Consider the following 14,583-nt stretch of genomic DNA (forward strand, 5'->3'; position numbering starts at 1 on the left):
TGTTATAAGTTATATATTTTATTTATTTATTTTTTTGTTCAGGGTGCAAACGTGCGCAGACAAACGACGAACAATGACCACACGCCGTTGTCGCTGGCCTGCGCCGGCGGCCACCTCTCCGTCGTCGAGCTGCTGCTGAGCCACAATGCCGACCCCAACCACAAGCTGAAGGACAACTCGACGATGCTGATCGAGGCGGCGAAGGGCGGCCACACCAACGTCGTGCAGCTGCTGCTGGACTATCCGCACTCCATGCAGCCCATACTGATGAACCAGCAGCACCAGCAGGCGGCCGCGGCCACCCAGGCCACCAACCTATCCATGCTACCTGGACAGGTAATTAATTATTTCCATTCTTTAATAAAATTTATTTATTAACATAAGGACGAGGGCATAGAATTCTTAAAATATATAATAAATCAGTTGATAAAAAACAAACTTATCTACAATTATTGAGCTTAAAAGTAAATGTATGGAAGTAACAAAGGGAATAACTTGTTTTTTGGACTTGGAAAGGGCACAAAATTCTTAAAATATATAAAAAATAATTGAAATCTGTTGATAAATAAAAAATTTGTCTACAACTATTGAGTTTAAAAGTAAATGTATGGAAGTAACAAAGGAAATAACTTGTTTTTTGGACTTTCAAACGAAAGAACAAGAAAGAAAGGGTACAAAATTCTTAAAATATATAAGAAATAATTGAAATTAGTTTATAAATAACAAATCTATCTACAACTATTGAGTTTAAAAGTAAATGTATGGAAGTAACAAAGGAAATAACTTGTTTTTTGGACTTTCAAACGAAAGAACAAGAAAGAAAGGGTACAAAATTCTTAAAATATATAAGAAATAATTGAAATTAGTGGATAAATAACAAATTTATCTACAACTATTGAGTTTAAAAGTAAATGTATGGAAGTAACAAAGGAAATTACTTGTTTTTTGGACTTTCAAACGAAAGAACAAGAGGGAAAGGGCACAAAATTCTTAAAATACATAAAAAATAATTGAAATCAGTTGATAAATAACAAATTTATCGACAACTATTGAGTTTAAAAGTAAATATATGGAAGGAACAAAGGAAATAACTTGTTTTTTTGGACTTTTAAACAAAAGAACAAGAGGGGAGAGGCACAAAATTCTTAAAATACATAAAAAATAATTGAAATCAGTTGATAAATAACAAATTTATCTACATCTATTGAGTTTAAAAGTAAATGTATGGAAGTAACAAAGAAAATAACTTGTTTTTTTAGTCTTTCAAACTAAAGAACAGGAGGGAAAGGGCACAAAATTCTTAAAATACATAAAAATTAACTGAAATCAGATGATAAATAACAAATTTCTCTACAACTATTGAGTTTAAAAGTAAATGTATGGAAGTAACGAAGGAAATAATTTGATTTTTAGACTTCCAATCGAAAGAACAAGAAGGAAACAGCACAAAAAATACCTAAAATTAATAAAAAATCATTGAAATCTGTTAATAAATAAGTAAAATTCGTAAAAACTCATTGAAATCGAGTAAAATAATAAGAGGGGAATGAAATTACAAAGAAATTTGCTTGTATATAGGTTAGCAGCCGGGAGTCGCCGCTCCCGCCGAACTTGCCGCCCCAGTCGGTCAACTTTTTCCAGCCGCCATCGGCGCCGGTTCTGCAGCAGGTGCCCGAGGCGGTGCGCATCATGCAGCACGAGGACCTGAACATCGCGGCGGGCGGCGGACCGACGATAGAGATAGGTGGCGCCAAACAGCAACAGGCCACCACCAACGGGGCCGCCCGACAGGCGACGGCCGGTGCCGGCGGACGAAAGGCGGCCGGCAACTCGCTGCCCAAGAGCCGGTCCACCGGCGCCGTCTTCGACGGGAATCTCACCTCCGCGGAGGCCCAACAAGTAATTATTCAATTTGTTTCTCCTGGGGGATTTACTAATGTCTTTGCCTCGCAACAGGTACGCAGCCAGCCCCTCGCCGAACTGGCCGACGAGGACGTGTTCTCGCAACTAACCAACGCGAAAGAGTTCTTGAGTAGCGGCGGCAAGGAGGATCCCAACACCCTCATAGATTTTATTAAGAACCGCAAGAAACAGTTCATCGTCTCCGCCGGCGCGTCCGACGAAGGCACCACCCAAAAACAACAAATCCTCGAAGAATTACACGTAGGTTATTTTTTAAAATATTACTCAGGATGTTTCACAATTCTTAAATAACTTCAACCACATCCTTTCTTTTGTTTTCTGGTCTGTTCTCTGTTTCCTAATCTCTATCCTCTGTTCTGTCGTATTCTCCGTTCTGTATTCTTTGACTACATGCTACAGTTGGCCCATTAAGTAGTTCACATTAAGTTTAAGGATTTATCATATTATAATATGTTATAATCATTATAATTTCTATGTTTTGCAGAGAGTGGAACGCGAGCTCCACGGCAAGCAGCAACAGCAACAGCAGCAGCAGCAGGTGCACAATCCCGTGTTCCAGTACCCGATCCCCCAGGACCAGTGTCCCTCGTCGACCGCGTCGTCCAGCCTCTCGCCCATGCTTAACATCGACATCGCCCTCCAGCAGGCGAAACAGGGCCTGGGCCCGGGCAGCGTGTTCCCGGGCGGGCCGCTCCAGGTGCAGAACGCCTTCTATTCGGGCGGGAGCGGGGCGGCGGGCGGCACGGTCGCGCCGCAGCTCCCGCAACAACAGCAACAACAGCCGGCGTTCTTCTTCGCGCCGCTGCAGACCACCAGCAGCGTAGCCGTCTCCACACTGTCCACTGCCACATCAAGTGCCGCCGCCTCCACGCAACCCATCAAGTTCCAAAGCATCGCCTCCCACTCGGAAGTTAGTCAGGTAAATAAACGTCACTTATTTTGATTTCTTGTCAAATCATACAGAGACTACTTCAATTCAAATAAACAATACATTCGTAATTAATTTTATTTTTTGCCCCATGTTCCGTAAATATATAATTTAATGTCGGAATTTTTAAAATTATAAAATGCCCTTTTAACATCCAGAATACCGCTATAAGTGACCGACCGAAAGCCAAACCCGTCTCGAAGAAGGAGGGCAAGTTGATCCGCAAGCAGCAGCAACAACAGCAACAACAGCAGCAGCAGCAACAGCCGTCGCAGCAACAGCAACAAACCACGGCAGGCCAACTGGCGGCGCAGCAACAGTATCCGGCGTACGGGACGCCGCAGCTCATCCAGACGCACGGTCCGATCGCCCAGCAACTGTTCCAGCATCAGTCGAGCATCGCGGAGAAGGTGCTGCACCTGGGCGGTTCCGTGCACACGCTCGACATCGACTCGCTGGACGACAATCCGCAGCTGAAGGATGAAGTGGTCGCGGCCGCCAGCCAGGACCCGATGCTCACCGCCTCGATACTGCAGCAGATCCACAATCCGTCGACCATCAAGACTTTCATGCCAGTGAGTGGTTTTCTTATTTATTTTTAATGTGACTGGTACCAACGATGTTGCTTTCGATGCCTAAGGTGGGGACCGTGCAGGGTGGGCGGAGCTTGGCTGCGACGCTTGCGCACCCGGTGGCAAATTTGGGAGTAGTTCCATTATCAGTTTGAAAACGTAACTCTGGGGAAAATGGGGTGACAATCTATGCAAAAACTTTCATATACTGGAAATCTAAAGTTCCAATTGTAACTTTATCAGAAAATTGTAAGTTACTGAAAGATTTTGTATAAATTTAATCAGTTGTATATTATTTTCCTTTAAAATTTTATGAAATTGGGGTCTTTTGGTGGATAATGGGTTGGTTACTATATATAATTTTTGTTTTTTTATTGTTAGCTCTATTTTTTTAACTATTGATGGAAGCCAAATCAGATATTTATAATATTTTGATTTAATTTTCGCTTTATTATTGATCTATCTATCTGTAACTCTATAATGTTGTTACAGTTCAAACAATTGCGAATGGATAAAGATTTTTCGAGCGTTGAAGATGTGGTTCACACATTAGAATCTTTCAACACCTCAGATATTAGTGACCAAACATTGTCTCAACACAATTTACAGGTGAGTTGAGCACATCACACACAACTCACACTCTCATCACAACTTCATCAATAGTTAAAAAAATACACAAAACACAAAAACAAAGTTTAAGGTATAAATATTCAATGTTTGTTGTGTATTTTAGGTGCAGCCCTATCCAAGTGCTTTAGACGAATCGGTGATAGCGTCGTTGGCGGCCGCCCAACAGGAACTGCCGACGGCGGGCACGACGGCTGAACTGTCACGTGTCGAGTACTTCGCGGTGCCGACACAGGCCGGGCCCGCCGCCGCCGCAGCCACCCAACTGCCCGTCTATCCTCCGTACCAACACTACAAGGAGCAAGTGTACCAAGCCGGCTTCCAGGCCGGCTACAATCTGCTCCAGCAACAGCTCGGAGGTGAGTACCTACCCGTAGTATGTGTGTGTGTGTGTGTGTTCGTTTGAGTTTTTACCATGGACCAAAACCCTAACATTACTTACAGCATGTCCGAGTGCGAGCACTAGCGATACCCTAACGACCACCACTGTGGTGCCAACCACGGTCGGCTCGATGCCGGCCGTGGCTGGCGCCTCCACCCAGCAACAACAGCAACAGCAACCGCCCCAACAACAACAACAACAACAGCAGCAGCAGCAACAGCAGCAGCAGTTCATAAGCGTGGCGGCGGCCGCCCAGCAACAGGCCACCCTCCAGGCCCAGTTGCACTGTCAGCCGTGCGCCCAACACCAGCAGCCGCCGCAACAGGCGCAGCAGGGCGGCGTGCAGCAGACGGGCGGCGGCGCGCAGCAGGTGCAGGCGGCCACCCAGACGCCGCAGACGTGTCCGGGAGCGGCCGCGGCCGCCGCCGCCGCCGCCTCTTCGGCCATCGTCCAGCAGCAGGACGGGAAGAAGTCGAAGATCGCGGGCGACGGCGGCAAGTTCAAGAAGGGACGCGTGATGCGTCACCAGAACCAGCAGCAGCAGATCGCGTTCCCGCAGACGCAGAACTACCTGATCGATCATAATTCAGGTGAGGGAGCCGGTGGCACGTTTAATTGTATGCGAATAACATCTATTAACATGTTTTCCAGGCTTGTAATAATTTTATTTTTTTATTTCAACATTTTTTTATATCTTTTTGTACGTTGTGAAGAGTTCTTTATATAAAGTGATGATATAGTTTAAATTTTAGGGTATTAGCAATCAAATTTTTACGTTTTTAGGATAAATTTATGTAAATAATACTAAATGGTACTATTAAAATTTTTATAATTTAAATTCATTATGTTTAAACAGATCTACTTTCCATACTTTTTTGTATTCTTTAAAAATATTCCCTGTATTAGTTTTCCAGAAATTAATAATATTTCCTTTAAATTTTTTATGTTTCTAAATTTTTTTCAGGAAAAAAGTATAAATCTCTGTTTAAAACATCTTTACTTTCCATTTTTGAGTCTGAAATTCCTTTTTTATGCCTTTGTGTATTTTTTACAAATATTCCCTGTATTAATTCCAAATTGAATAATAGTTCCTTTAAATTTTTTATGTTTCTAAATATATTTCAGAAAAAAAGTATAAATCTCTGTTTAAAACATATTTACTTTCCATTTATGAGTCTGAAATTCCTTTTTTATACCTTTTTGTATTCCTTAAAAATATTCCCTGTATTAGTTTTCCAAAAATTATTTATAAATAGGCCCCAATACTCCAATACAGGTCTAACAATTAGGTTTTTACCATCAATTTATATGTTTTTTTAGTGCCAAATTAAATAATATTTCCTTTGTATTTTTATGTGTCTACATATATATCAGGAAAAAAGTATAAAACTCTGTTTAAAACATCTTTACTTTCCATTTTTGAGTCTGAAATTCCTTTTATGCCTTTTTGTATACTTCAAAAATATTCCCTGCATTGGTTTTCCAAAAATTATTTATAAATTGGCTCCAATACTTCCAATACAGGTCTAATAATTAGGTTTTTACCATAAATTTGTTTTAGTATCAAATTAAATAATATATCCTTTAATTTCTTTATTTTTTTAAATATATTTCAGGAAAAAAAGTATAAAAATCTGTTTAAAACATCTTTACTTTCCATTTTTAAGTCTGAAATTCCTTTTTATGCCTTTTTGTGAAGTTTAAAAATATTCCCTGTATTAGTTTCTAAATATATTTCAGGAAAAAAGGACAAATCTCTGTTTAAAACATCTTTACTTTCCATTTTTGATTCTGAAATTCATTTTTATGCCTTTCTGTAACCTTTAGGAACATTCCTGGTATTAGTTCACCAAAAATTATTTATAAATTGCACCCAAAATATTAAATATGTATTTAATATTCAGATTTTTAGCATAAATTTTAGTTATAAGTAATATTTCCTTTGAAATTTTTGTGTTTTCAGGAAAAAAGTATAAAAATCTAGGTTTTCACAATTGCTTATTTGATTTTTTCATATTTTATACACACCAGCAAATATCATGTCAGAATTTTAAAGAAATTTACTCTTAAACTTTTAAGGTTTGGAGCACCCTGTCATCCAGAATGTCTTAAACATATTATAGTAAACAGTGAATATACATGCTTTATTATTACCTAGCGACGGTTCCACAAATTCGTTTGGTGCTTTCAAAATTTTAAATTTAAATGTCAGTTATATAACTATTAAAATTTCTCCATGTATTGGAAAACATACATTTCTCACCTAGTTACTCTAGCTTCCCAATTATTTATTAAAATACTCAATTACACAACCGTTGATGTGTGCCTGACGTTTTCTCCATTATTCCGCATTTTCAGACGTATTTTTTTCTATGTGTTTTTTAAAATTAATTCGATTAGTATAGACGACAAATCGCATCGAATAATTGTCAGTAAGATGTCAAATTTCCAAAGGAGAAGGAAAAAGAACCGGATCTGTTCGAATTTCATCAGATTGTATGAGACGTTGTCGTGTTTGAACTGTCGTAAATCTCAGTGCAATAGTTGTAAGTAACTGTCAAAATGTGACAACTGGTTTTAATATTGTTGTTGCTGGTGTTGTTGTTGTGTTTTTGGTGGTTAATTGATTATTGTTTGTTTGCAGCTATAACCCAGTACAGCGGAGCAGCCGCCCAGCAGGCCCAGCAACAGCAACTGGTCCCGAACCCTCAGCAGCAGCAGCAACAACAACAGCAACAGCAGCAGCAGCAGCAGCAGCAACAACAGCAGCAGCAGCAGCAACAGCAGCAATGTCCGGCGACGGCGGCCGCGGCCTCATCGGTGATCGCGCCGTGCATGGACGTCGACTCGGAGACGGAGAGCAACCACGACACCGCGCTGACGCTGGCCTGCGCCGGCGGCCACGAGGAGCTGGTCGAGCTGTTGCTCAGTCGCGGCGCCGACATCGAGCACCGCGACAAGAAAGGTTTCACGCCGCTGATCCTGGCCGCCACCGCCGGACACGAGAAGGTGGTCGAGATACTGCTGAACCGCAACGCCGACATCGAGGCGCAGTCGGAACGGACGAAGGACACGCCGCTGAGTTTGGCGTGCTCCGGCGGCCGCTACGAGGTGGTCGAGCTGCTGCTGAACCGCAACGCCAACAAGGAACACCGGAACGTGTCCGACTACACGCCGCTCAGTCTGGCTGCCTCCGGCGGCTACGTGAACATCATCAAGCTGCTGCTCAGCCACGGCGCCGAGATCAACTCGCGCACCGGCAGCAAGCTGGGCATATCGCCGCTGATGCTGGCCGCCATGAACGGGCACACGGCCGCTGTTAAGTTGTTGCTGGACATGGGCAGCGACATCAACGCCCAGATCGAGACTAATCGGAATACCGCCCTCACACTAGCCTGTTTTCAAGGACGTCACGAAGTGGTCAGTCTTTTGTTGGACAGAAAGGCCAACGTGGAACATCGAGCTAAGGTATGGTATTAATTAAACAAACAAATTATATTCTTTTTTATTTTAATTTAAATTCTACAAATTATTGATTATAAAAAATCAGAAATAAATGAATTCATAATTTCCTGTTTGTTTATCCATTTTATAATAAAACTTTGTTTCGTCACAAAATATATAAATATTTCATAAATTATCTCGTTTTAAAACAAAATAAATTAATATAAATTTAATTAAATACAATTTTTAACTAGTGTAACTCAATTTTATAAATAATTTTACGAGTTTTTAACAAAAAATAAATTAATTGAGTATAAAACTATCGAAAAATATTAATTTCTTGAAAATTTTGTTTATTTTTTATTTCCTTTCATTTATTTTAAATTTATTAATTATATAAAATCAACAATAAATGAATTTTAGTTAGTTTGTTTTTTCACAGTATATATACATATTTCACAAATTATCTTGTTTTAAAACAAAATAAATGACTATAAATTGAATTAAATACAATTTTTAACTAATATAACTCAATTTTATAAATAATTTTATGAGTTATGAATTTTTTTAACAAAAAATAAATTAATTGAATATAAAACTATCAAAAAATATTAATTTCTTGAATATTATATACCATTTTATAACAAAACTGTGTTTTGATATATATAAATATTTTGTAAATTATCTTGTTTTCAAATAAAATAACTAAATATACGCCTACATGAGCCGCCATATTCTTTAACAATAAATAAATAAAACAACAATTTAACATAGTTTAAAATTATTGCAACATTTGGAGATAATACTTGATGTATTTTGCAGACTGGACTGACACCACTTATGGAGGCCGCTTCCGGCGGCTACGTGGACGTGGGTCGCGTGCTGCTCGACAAGGGAGCGGACGTGAACGCCACGCCCGTGCCGTCGTCGCGCGATACAGCCCTCACCATCGCCGCCGACAAAGGTCACGTACGTTTCGTCGAGCTTCTGCTGTGCCGCGGCGCACAGGTCGAAGTCAAAAACAAGAAGGGCAACTCACCTCTCTGGCTGGCCGCCAACGGTGGCCACCTGCCCGTCGTCGAGCTCCTCTACAACCTGAACGCTGACATCGACTCGCAGGACAACCGCAAGGTGTCCTGTCTGATGGCCGCCTTCCGCAAGGGACACGTCAAAGTGGTCAAATGGATGGTGCACCACGTGACGCAGTTCCCCAGCGACCAGGAGATGATGCGGTACATAGCGACGGTCAGCGACAAGGAGCTGCTGGACAAATGCCAGGACTGCATCAAGATAATACGGGCGGCCAAGGAGACGCAGGCGGCCAAGGCGAACAAGAACGCCTCCATCCTGCTCGAGGAGCTGGACATGGAGAAGACCAGGGAGGAGTCGAAACGTTTGGCGGCGGCCCGGCGACGCGAGCGCAAGAAAAAGAAGAAGCTGGAGAAGAAGGAGGAGCGACGCAAGCTGCTCGAAGAGAATAAAAAGAACGAGACGTACGATGACAAAGATCCGACTGGGAAGAAGTCGATCGACGACGAAAAAGACGATGATACTGATAATGTTCCTGAAGTAAATCCCTCAATTCGCAACGGCGACAACGCAGACAAGGAAGAAGGGGACAGCGGCATCGATGCCAACAGCCAAGGCAGCTGTTCCAGCAACGACATCAAGTCCAAAGACAAGCGCAAAGACAAGAAGAAGAAAAAATCGAACAGTTCTAACAACAACGGTAGTACGAAGAACGGCGACTCCCGCATCAACGGCACGCCCACCAAACCGGGGTCGAGCAAGAGCGGCGACTCACACAATCAGGACGTCGCCGACAAGTCCGAAAAGCATGACAGCAAAAACTCAAACATTCGGTAAGAACAATCTGTTCTCTTATGTAGTTTCTATTTTTAGATAATTCTTTAGTTTAGTTGAATATTTATAGTATTTTAAGGCACAATTTACTTAGAAAGCTTTTGTATTTTCAGAAGTCCTCCAAATAGGAAGGCAATGGTATTCGAAGCAAGCAAAAATCCGGCGGAACGCGAAGACTTCGAGGCGACCGGCAACGAAAGCTACGTGTCGACAAGCAAGTCGAAGAAAGCCCACAACACGGAATCAGACTACCACCCGCCACCAAAGACCAACACCACCAGCCCCAAGCAGAGCACGAAACGCGACGAAGGTTGGAAGGAAGTCGTGAGAAAATCGTCGGTACAGACCGTCTCGACGAACGAGTCCGGCGTCAAGAAGGTGTCCGTGCCGCACAACGCGATCTCGAGGGTGATCGGCAGGGGTGGCAGTAATATTAATGCTATTCGAGGCGCCACCGGCGCCCACATCGAAGTGGAGAAGCAGAACAAGGGTCAAGGCGAGCGAGTCATCACGATCAAGGGATCGGCCGACGCCACCAAGCAGGCGTACAATCTGATCGCCACCCTGATCAAGGATCCGGACGTGGACATACTGCAGATGCTGCCCAAGGCCAACAAGGCCGCGCCCACCACCACTACGCTGTGGGACAAGACGCAAATTGGGGTAAGTTGTTATTTATTTTATTTACAATCTCCTGAGACCTCATTATATTATTATATGATTTATTAATAACTGTGCTCGTTACAGACGAAGAAGAACGCAGTGAAGGTGTTGATATTGAACCCGACGGTGACGCCGCCGACCAGCGCCCACCCGAAAACGGTCCAGGCGCCCATCACGTCGACGACGACGGCGGCCAGTCGCGCGACCACCGCCACGCTCTCTAAGCCGCGGGCCACCGCACCGGTGGTCAGCACCCGCAGCACCGCCCCCCGTTTAGTCGCGCAGGCCGAGAAGAACGCCGCCGCCGCAGCGGCCCAAACTGGCGCCTCTTCGGCGGCAGTGCGCATGCCCATTCAAAACACGAGCGGCACGTCCACCAGGGCGCCGGTCTCGAAGCCCATCGGCGTGTCCACGGCGAACCAGACGTTCGCCGCCAAGCTGACGGAGATCACGTCCATCAACGGGCTGCCGTCCGGCTTGAGTCAGGTCCATCAGGCGGCTGCGAAGCCGAGGAATGCGCCTGCGTCCGGTTCTATGCAGCCGGCCAGTGTAGCCTCGTCGCAGCCTCCGTCGCACACCGCCAATATGCATACGGTAAGTTATTAATACATGTTAGTATACTCATTTTATAGACTATAAGTATGGCAATAATTGTTATAGTCTCCTATACGTTTAAATGTGATTCGTTTGTTTTCGGTTACAGTCGTCACCCACGAAGACCAGCAGACCTACCCCGACTACGTCGGCGCCACCGCAAATGCAACACTTCGCTAGTCCCGGCAAAGTGCCGCCCGCCTTCGGCGACAACAACAACACGAACACGTCGACCGCCCCGCAGAGTGCCGTTTCCGATGTGACGCCCGTGTCGATGGGCAGGAGCTGCACACCGAACGCGGCCCTTCAGCAACACCAAATCGCCGCGGCGCCCATTGTTGAGGAGCAAGCAACCAGCCACTCTGCCACTAGTATTCCACAGGTAATTAATTGTCCACTAAACAAAATCAATAAGTAATAAATTAATAATTTTTTTAATTACAGGTTTATTCGCTGTTCAACTCGACGGATAAGCCTATGTGGCAACGCGAGCACGAATCTCAGAAGCCGATCAACTTCGCGGCGGTAACCGGAGGTTCGAACGCGCAGTCGCAGGTGGCGCAGAACATGTTCAGCAACGAGCCCCCACCGCAGGTGGACGCGTCCAAGGCGCCGGGCTACAGGGGCGGCGCCGTCTGTTCGCCGGTCTCCTCGAAAACGAGCAGTAATAGTACCACACCGCCGAACATCTCCTCCGCGATTTCCTATCAAACGTTCCCCGACCAGCCGGTCAAGACGCAAAACCTGGCGCCCATCGGCAGTCTGCCGCACGGCAGGCCGCAGGTGTCGTCGCAGAGTGGCGCCAACGACATGCACGACTTCTTCGCCAAGAACAACGGCCCCATCGGCAACGTGCCGCTGCTGAACTCGTCCGGCGGCAACGCCGACCACTTCCAGGCCTACATGCCCCCAATGAACTTCTCGCAGCCGCAGCAACAGTCCAACCTCCAGTCGGTGACCGTTTCGAGGTTGAACCCGAAGGCACCGGACTTCTCTGCCAGCTACAACAGCTCGTTGCCGCCCAACAAGCCCAACAGCAGCCAGCACCTTTTCAACGGCTTCCCCATGAACCAGAGCCAGAACAACAACATGTACCAAATGTCGAAGATATCGCAGGACCAGTACAGCGGTCGCAGTCTGCGTCTGATGCAGCAGGTCCAACAGTCGAACTTCTACCTGCCACCGCCGCCGCCCGACATCATAAGCGGCATGGCCGGCATGACCATCCAGAACTTGGCCCGTGTGGCCGGCAGCGAGATACACATCGAGAACGGCGGCGACATAGGCATGGTGTCGCCCATCATGTCGCCCGGTCTCAACCATCCGACCGTGCTGATGAACGAACCGTCGTTCGTGGAGGATCGCAAGCCGCCGCAGCCCATCGGCACCGAGAGGGCGAGGAAGTCGGCGTACGGTGGGGGCGGCGGCGGCACGGGCGGTGGCATACAGCCGCCTAACTTGGACCATCAGTGGTCGGCTGGAGGTATGCTGAGCGGCGACAACAAGCGGTGGATGCACGACCAGCAGTTCATCAGGCAGGGCATCACTTTCGACGACATGTCGTCCGTTATGGACTTTTCGGTAAGTTGAGGCGTTTGGATGTTAGTTTTAATCCAGCTGGACAGCCTCAATTGGGTATTTATACCTGGGTAGTGTTAATTTCTTGATAAGTGCTGTTTTAATATATGTTAAATTGTATCGTTTAAAGAAATTCACCATCAACATTATTGTTTTCCTTCCGTTTAATGTTTATTTTCGATTATTATTTGTATTAACCTCTGATTTTGTAAATTAACACTTGCAATATCAGGGGTTATTATCAAAATGTACGACTCAAACGATATTTTAAAGTGTCCTTTTTGTGTTCCACAGACCATGAATCAAACTTTCCACACAACTCCATATTATAATCAGCAGCAACCACCGCACATGGGAATGCGTCAGGAGTTTCCTGACTTAAATTGGGACGCATCCAGGCCCAACTTAGACCATCAAGACAAGGTAAAATGTTGATCACTTCAAATACAAACAAGTTAATTAAACATCGATTGTTTTGTTTCAGTCCTGGAACAGTAAATGGCAGTAAAACTAAACTACAAGAAAACTCAGACGCGGGCAGATAAATAGAAGGGTGCAGGGAGACTATAAGCGCAATTTTCTGAATCATCTCCCAATATATGAACGGCGAATTGTAGCTTCAATGTTTGCAATCAACGGACAAAAACTATCTCTTGCATTAGAGAGTCGTCAAAAATAAATAATAGTACATAGTTGTTTAATAAAAAAAAATCAATTGCCACCAGAAAAATAACGGAACAGCGACCGATTTGTTACGGTGTCGCGTTTAAATAGTACTGTTTGTTGTATTCACGCCCCGCATTCGATGATCGTTGTACATAATTATTATTATATTATTATTAAAGACAAAATGATCCTTATCGAATTATTCTACTTGTAGTAAGTTAATTGCATGTCTCATTTGTTTTATAACCGCTTATAGTTTACAATGGAAGACAGAAAAAAAAAATTTAAAGGAAGAACCGTTGTTACTTTTTTCAGTAGCTGACACACTAACACGCATGCGGACAAAATGCCATCCGCTGCGGCCACACCCCCGACCAAGTCTTCTCCCGTCAGAGCGTCCCCCTATTATAATAAATGTATGTGCTTTACGATGATTATTTTGTATGTTTTATAAATTTCCCCTCTCGTCGGGCCGATGGCGTCTTGGCCGGGGGCCAGTCCGAGAGAGAGGGTGCGAGTTTAGCGACTTCGCCCCCCGGGCACCCCGCAGTCGCGGGGTCGACGGTAGGCATTTTCGGATGTGCTGTTTGTAAATAATTAAAATAAAAAGAGATTTTTTGAAAGTGAGGACGGCTTCACATGAAGTTTAGACATAATATTATATCTAAATATACTACTAAAAAAACCATATAATGTATAATGTAGTTGCGCAGTGGTATTGAGGGATTGGCGATAGGAACACAAGTGTATACTTGTCATTTTATTTGTTCTCTATTCGAATATTATATATTTTTGTTTCCTACATATTAATTGCAGCAGGCAGGCGGGTAGGTGACGCGTTCAGTGGGTCTAGACAGCCGAATCGGACGCTGGAGGGTTGCGGTCCGGTTCGTGTCGCTCACCGTCACACACACTCCACTAAACAAACGTGTAGGATTGATTATAATAAACGGAATATTATGTAATATTGCTTGTACATGAAGACTTAATATATCTTTATGCACTGTATCTATATTGTTTATTACCTTTTTCCCTTCTTATCCTTTCATAATATCATAATATGTAACTTTGTAGTTACAAAACATCAGTACTCTTTAGTGGTACGACTCATTATTATTATTTTTAACCATTTTAGTAAAGTTTTACAGTTATTTAGTATTTACTTTTAATTAATTATATGTTAATTTTAACTAAATAATTAATTTATTCCATTTAAAGAATTTTCTTTCAACTCCATCATTGTTTTTAGTCATTTTAACAAAGTTTTATTCAATATTTCTAATTAATTATTTGTTAATTCAAACTGAATATAATTTAATTAACTAAATAGTATCTAATAATTC

General features: G+C 43.6%; 1 protein-coding gene across 4 annotated transcripts in view; it reads left to right on the forward strand.

Moving 5' to 3' along the window:
* The window catches only part of LOC109599820 (ankyrin repeat domain-containing protein 17), a 29,561-nt gene extending 15,313 nt beyond the window's left edge, over positions 1 to 14,248 (forward strand). For 2 of the 4 annotated variants that reach the window (XM_049965044.1, XM_049965045.1), the window contains exons 8-23: positions 43 to 336; positions 1,579 to 1,899; positions 1,957 to 2,163; positions 2,408 to 2,842; positions 3,010 to 3,426; positions 3,916 to 4,032; positions 4,157 to 4,409; positions 4,495 to 5,022; positions 7,077 to 7,900; positions 8,699 to 9,738; positions 9,853 to 10,402; positions 10,487 to 10,996; positions 11,106 to 11,378; positions 11,441 to 12,577; positions 12,869 to 12,997; positions 13,059 to 14,248. In XM_049965044.1, the coding sequence (XP_049821001.1) occupies positions 43 to 336; positions 1,579 to 1,899; positions 1,957 to 2,163; positions 2,408 to 2,842; positions 3,010 to 3,426; positions 3,916 to 4,032; positions 4,157 to 4,409; positions 4,495 to 5,022; positions 7,077 to 7,900; positions 8,699 to 9,738; positions 9,853 to 10,402; positions 10,487 to 10,996; positions 11,106 to 11,378; positions 11,441 to 12,577; positions 12,869 to 12,997; positions 13,059 to 13,082 (7,059 nt within the window). In that variant the 3' untranslated portion in view covers positions 13,083 to 14,248. The remainder of the gene's footprint in view (positions 1 to 42; positions 337 to 1,578; positions 1,900 to 1,956; positions 2,164 to 2,407; positions 2,843 to 3,009; positions 3,427 to 3,915; positions 4,033 to 4,156; positions 4,410 to 4,494; positions 5,023 to 7,076; positions 7,901 to 8,698; positions 9,739 to 9,852; positions 10,403 to 10,486; positions 10,997 to 11,105; positions 11,379 to 11,440; positions 12,578 to 12,868; positions 12,998 to 13,058) is intronic. The other 2 variants (XM_049965047.1, XM_049965046.1) reach the window with 2 other exon arrangements.
* Positions 14,249 to 14,583: the final 335 nt, after the last annotated feature.

This window comes from Aethina tumida, chromosome 3 (assembly GCF_024364675.1).
Source record: "Aethina tumida isolate Nest 87 chromosome 3, icAetTumi1.1, whole genome shotgun sequence".
Classification (NCBI taxonomy): Eukaryota; Metazoa; Arthropoda; class Insecta; order Coleoptera; family Nitidulidae; genus Aethina; species Aethina tumida.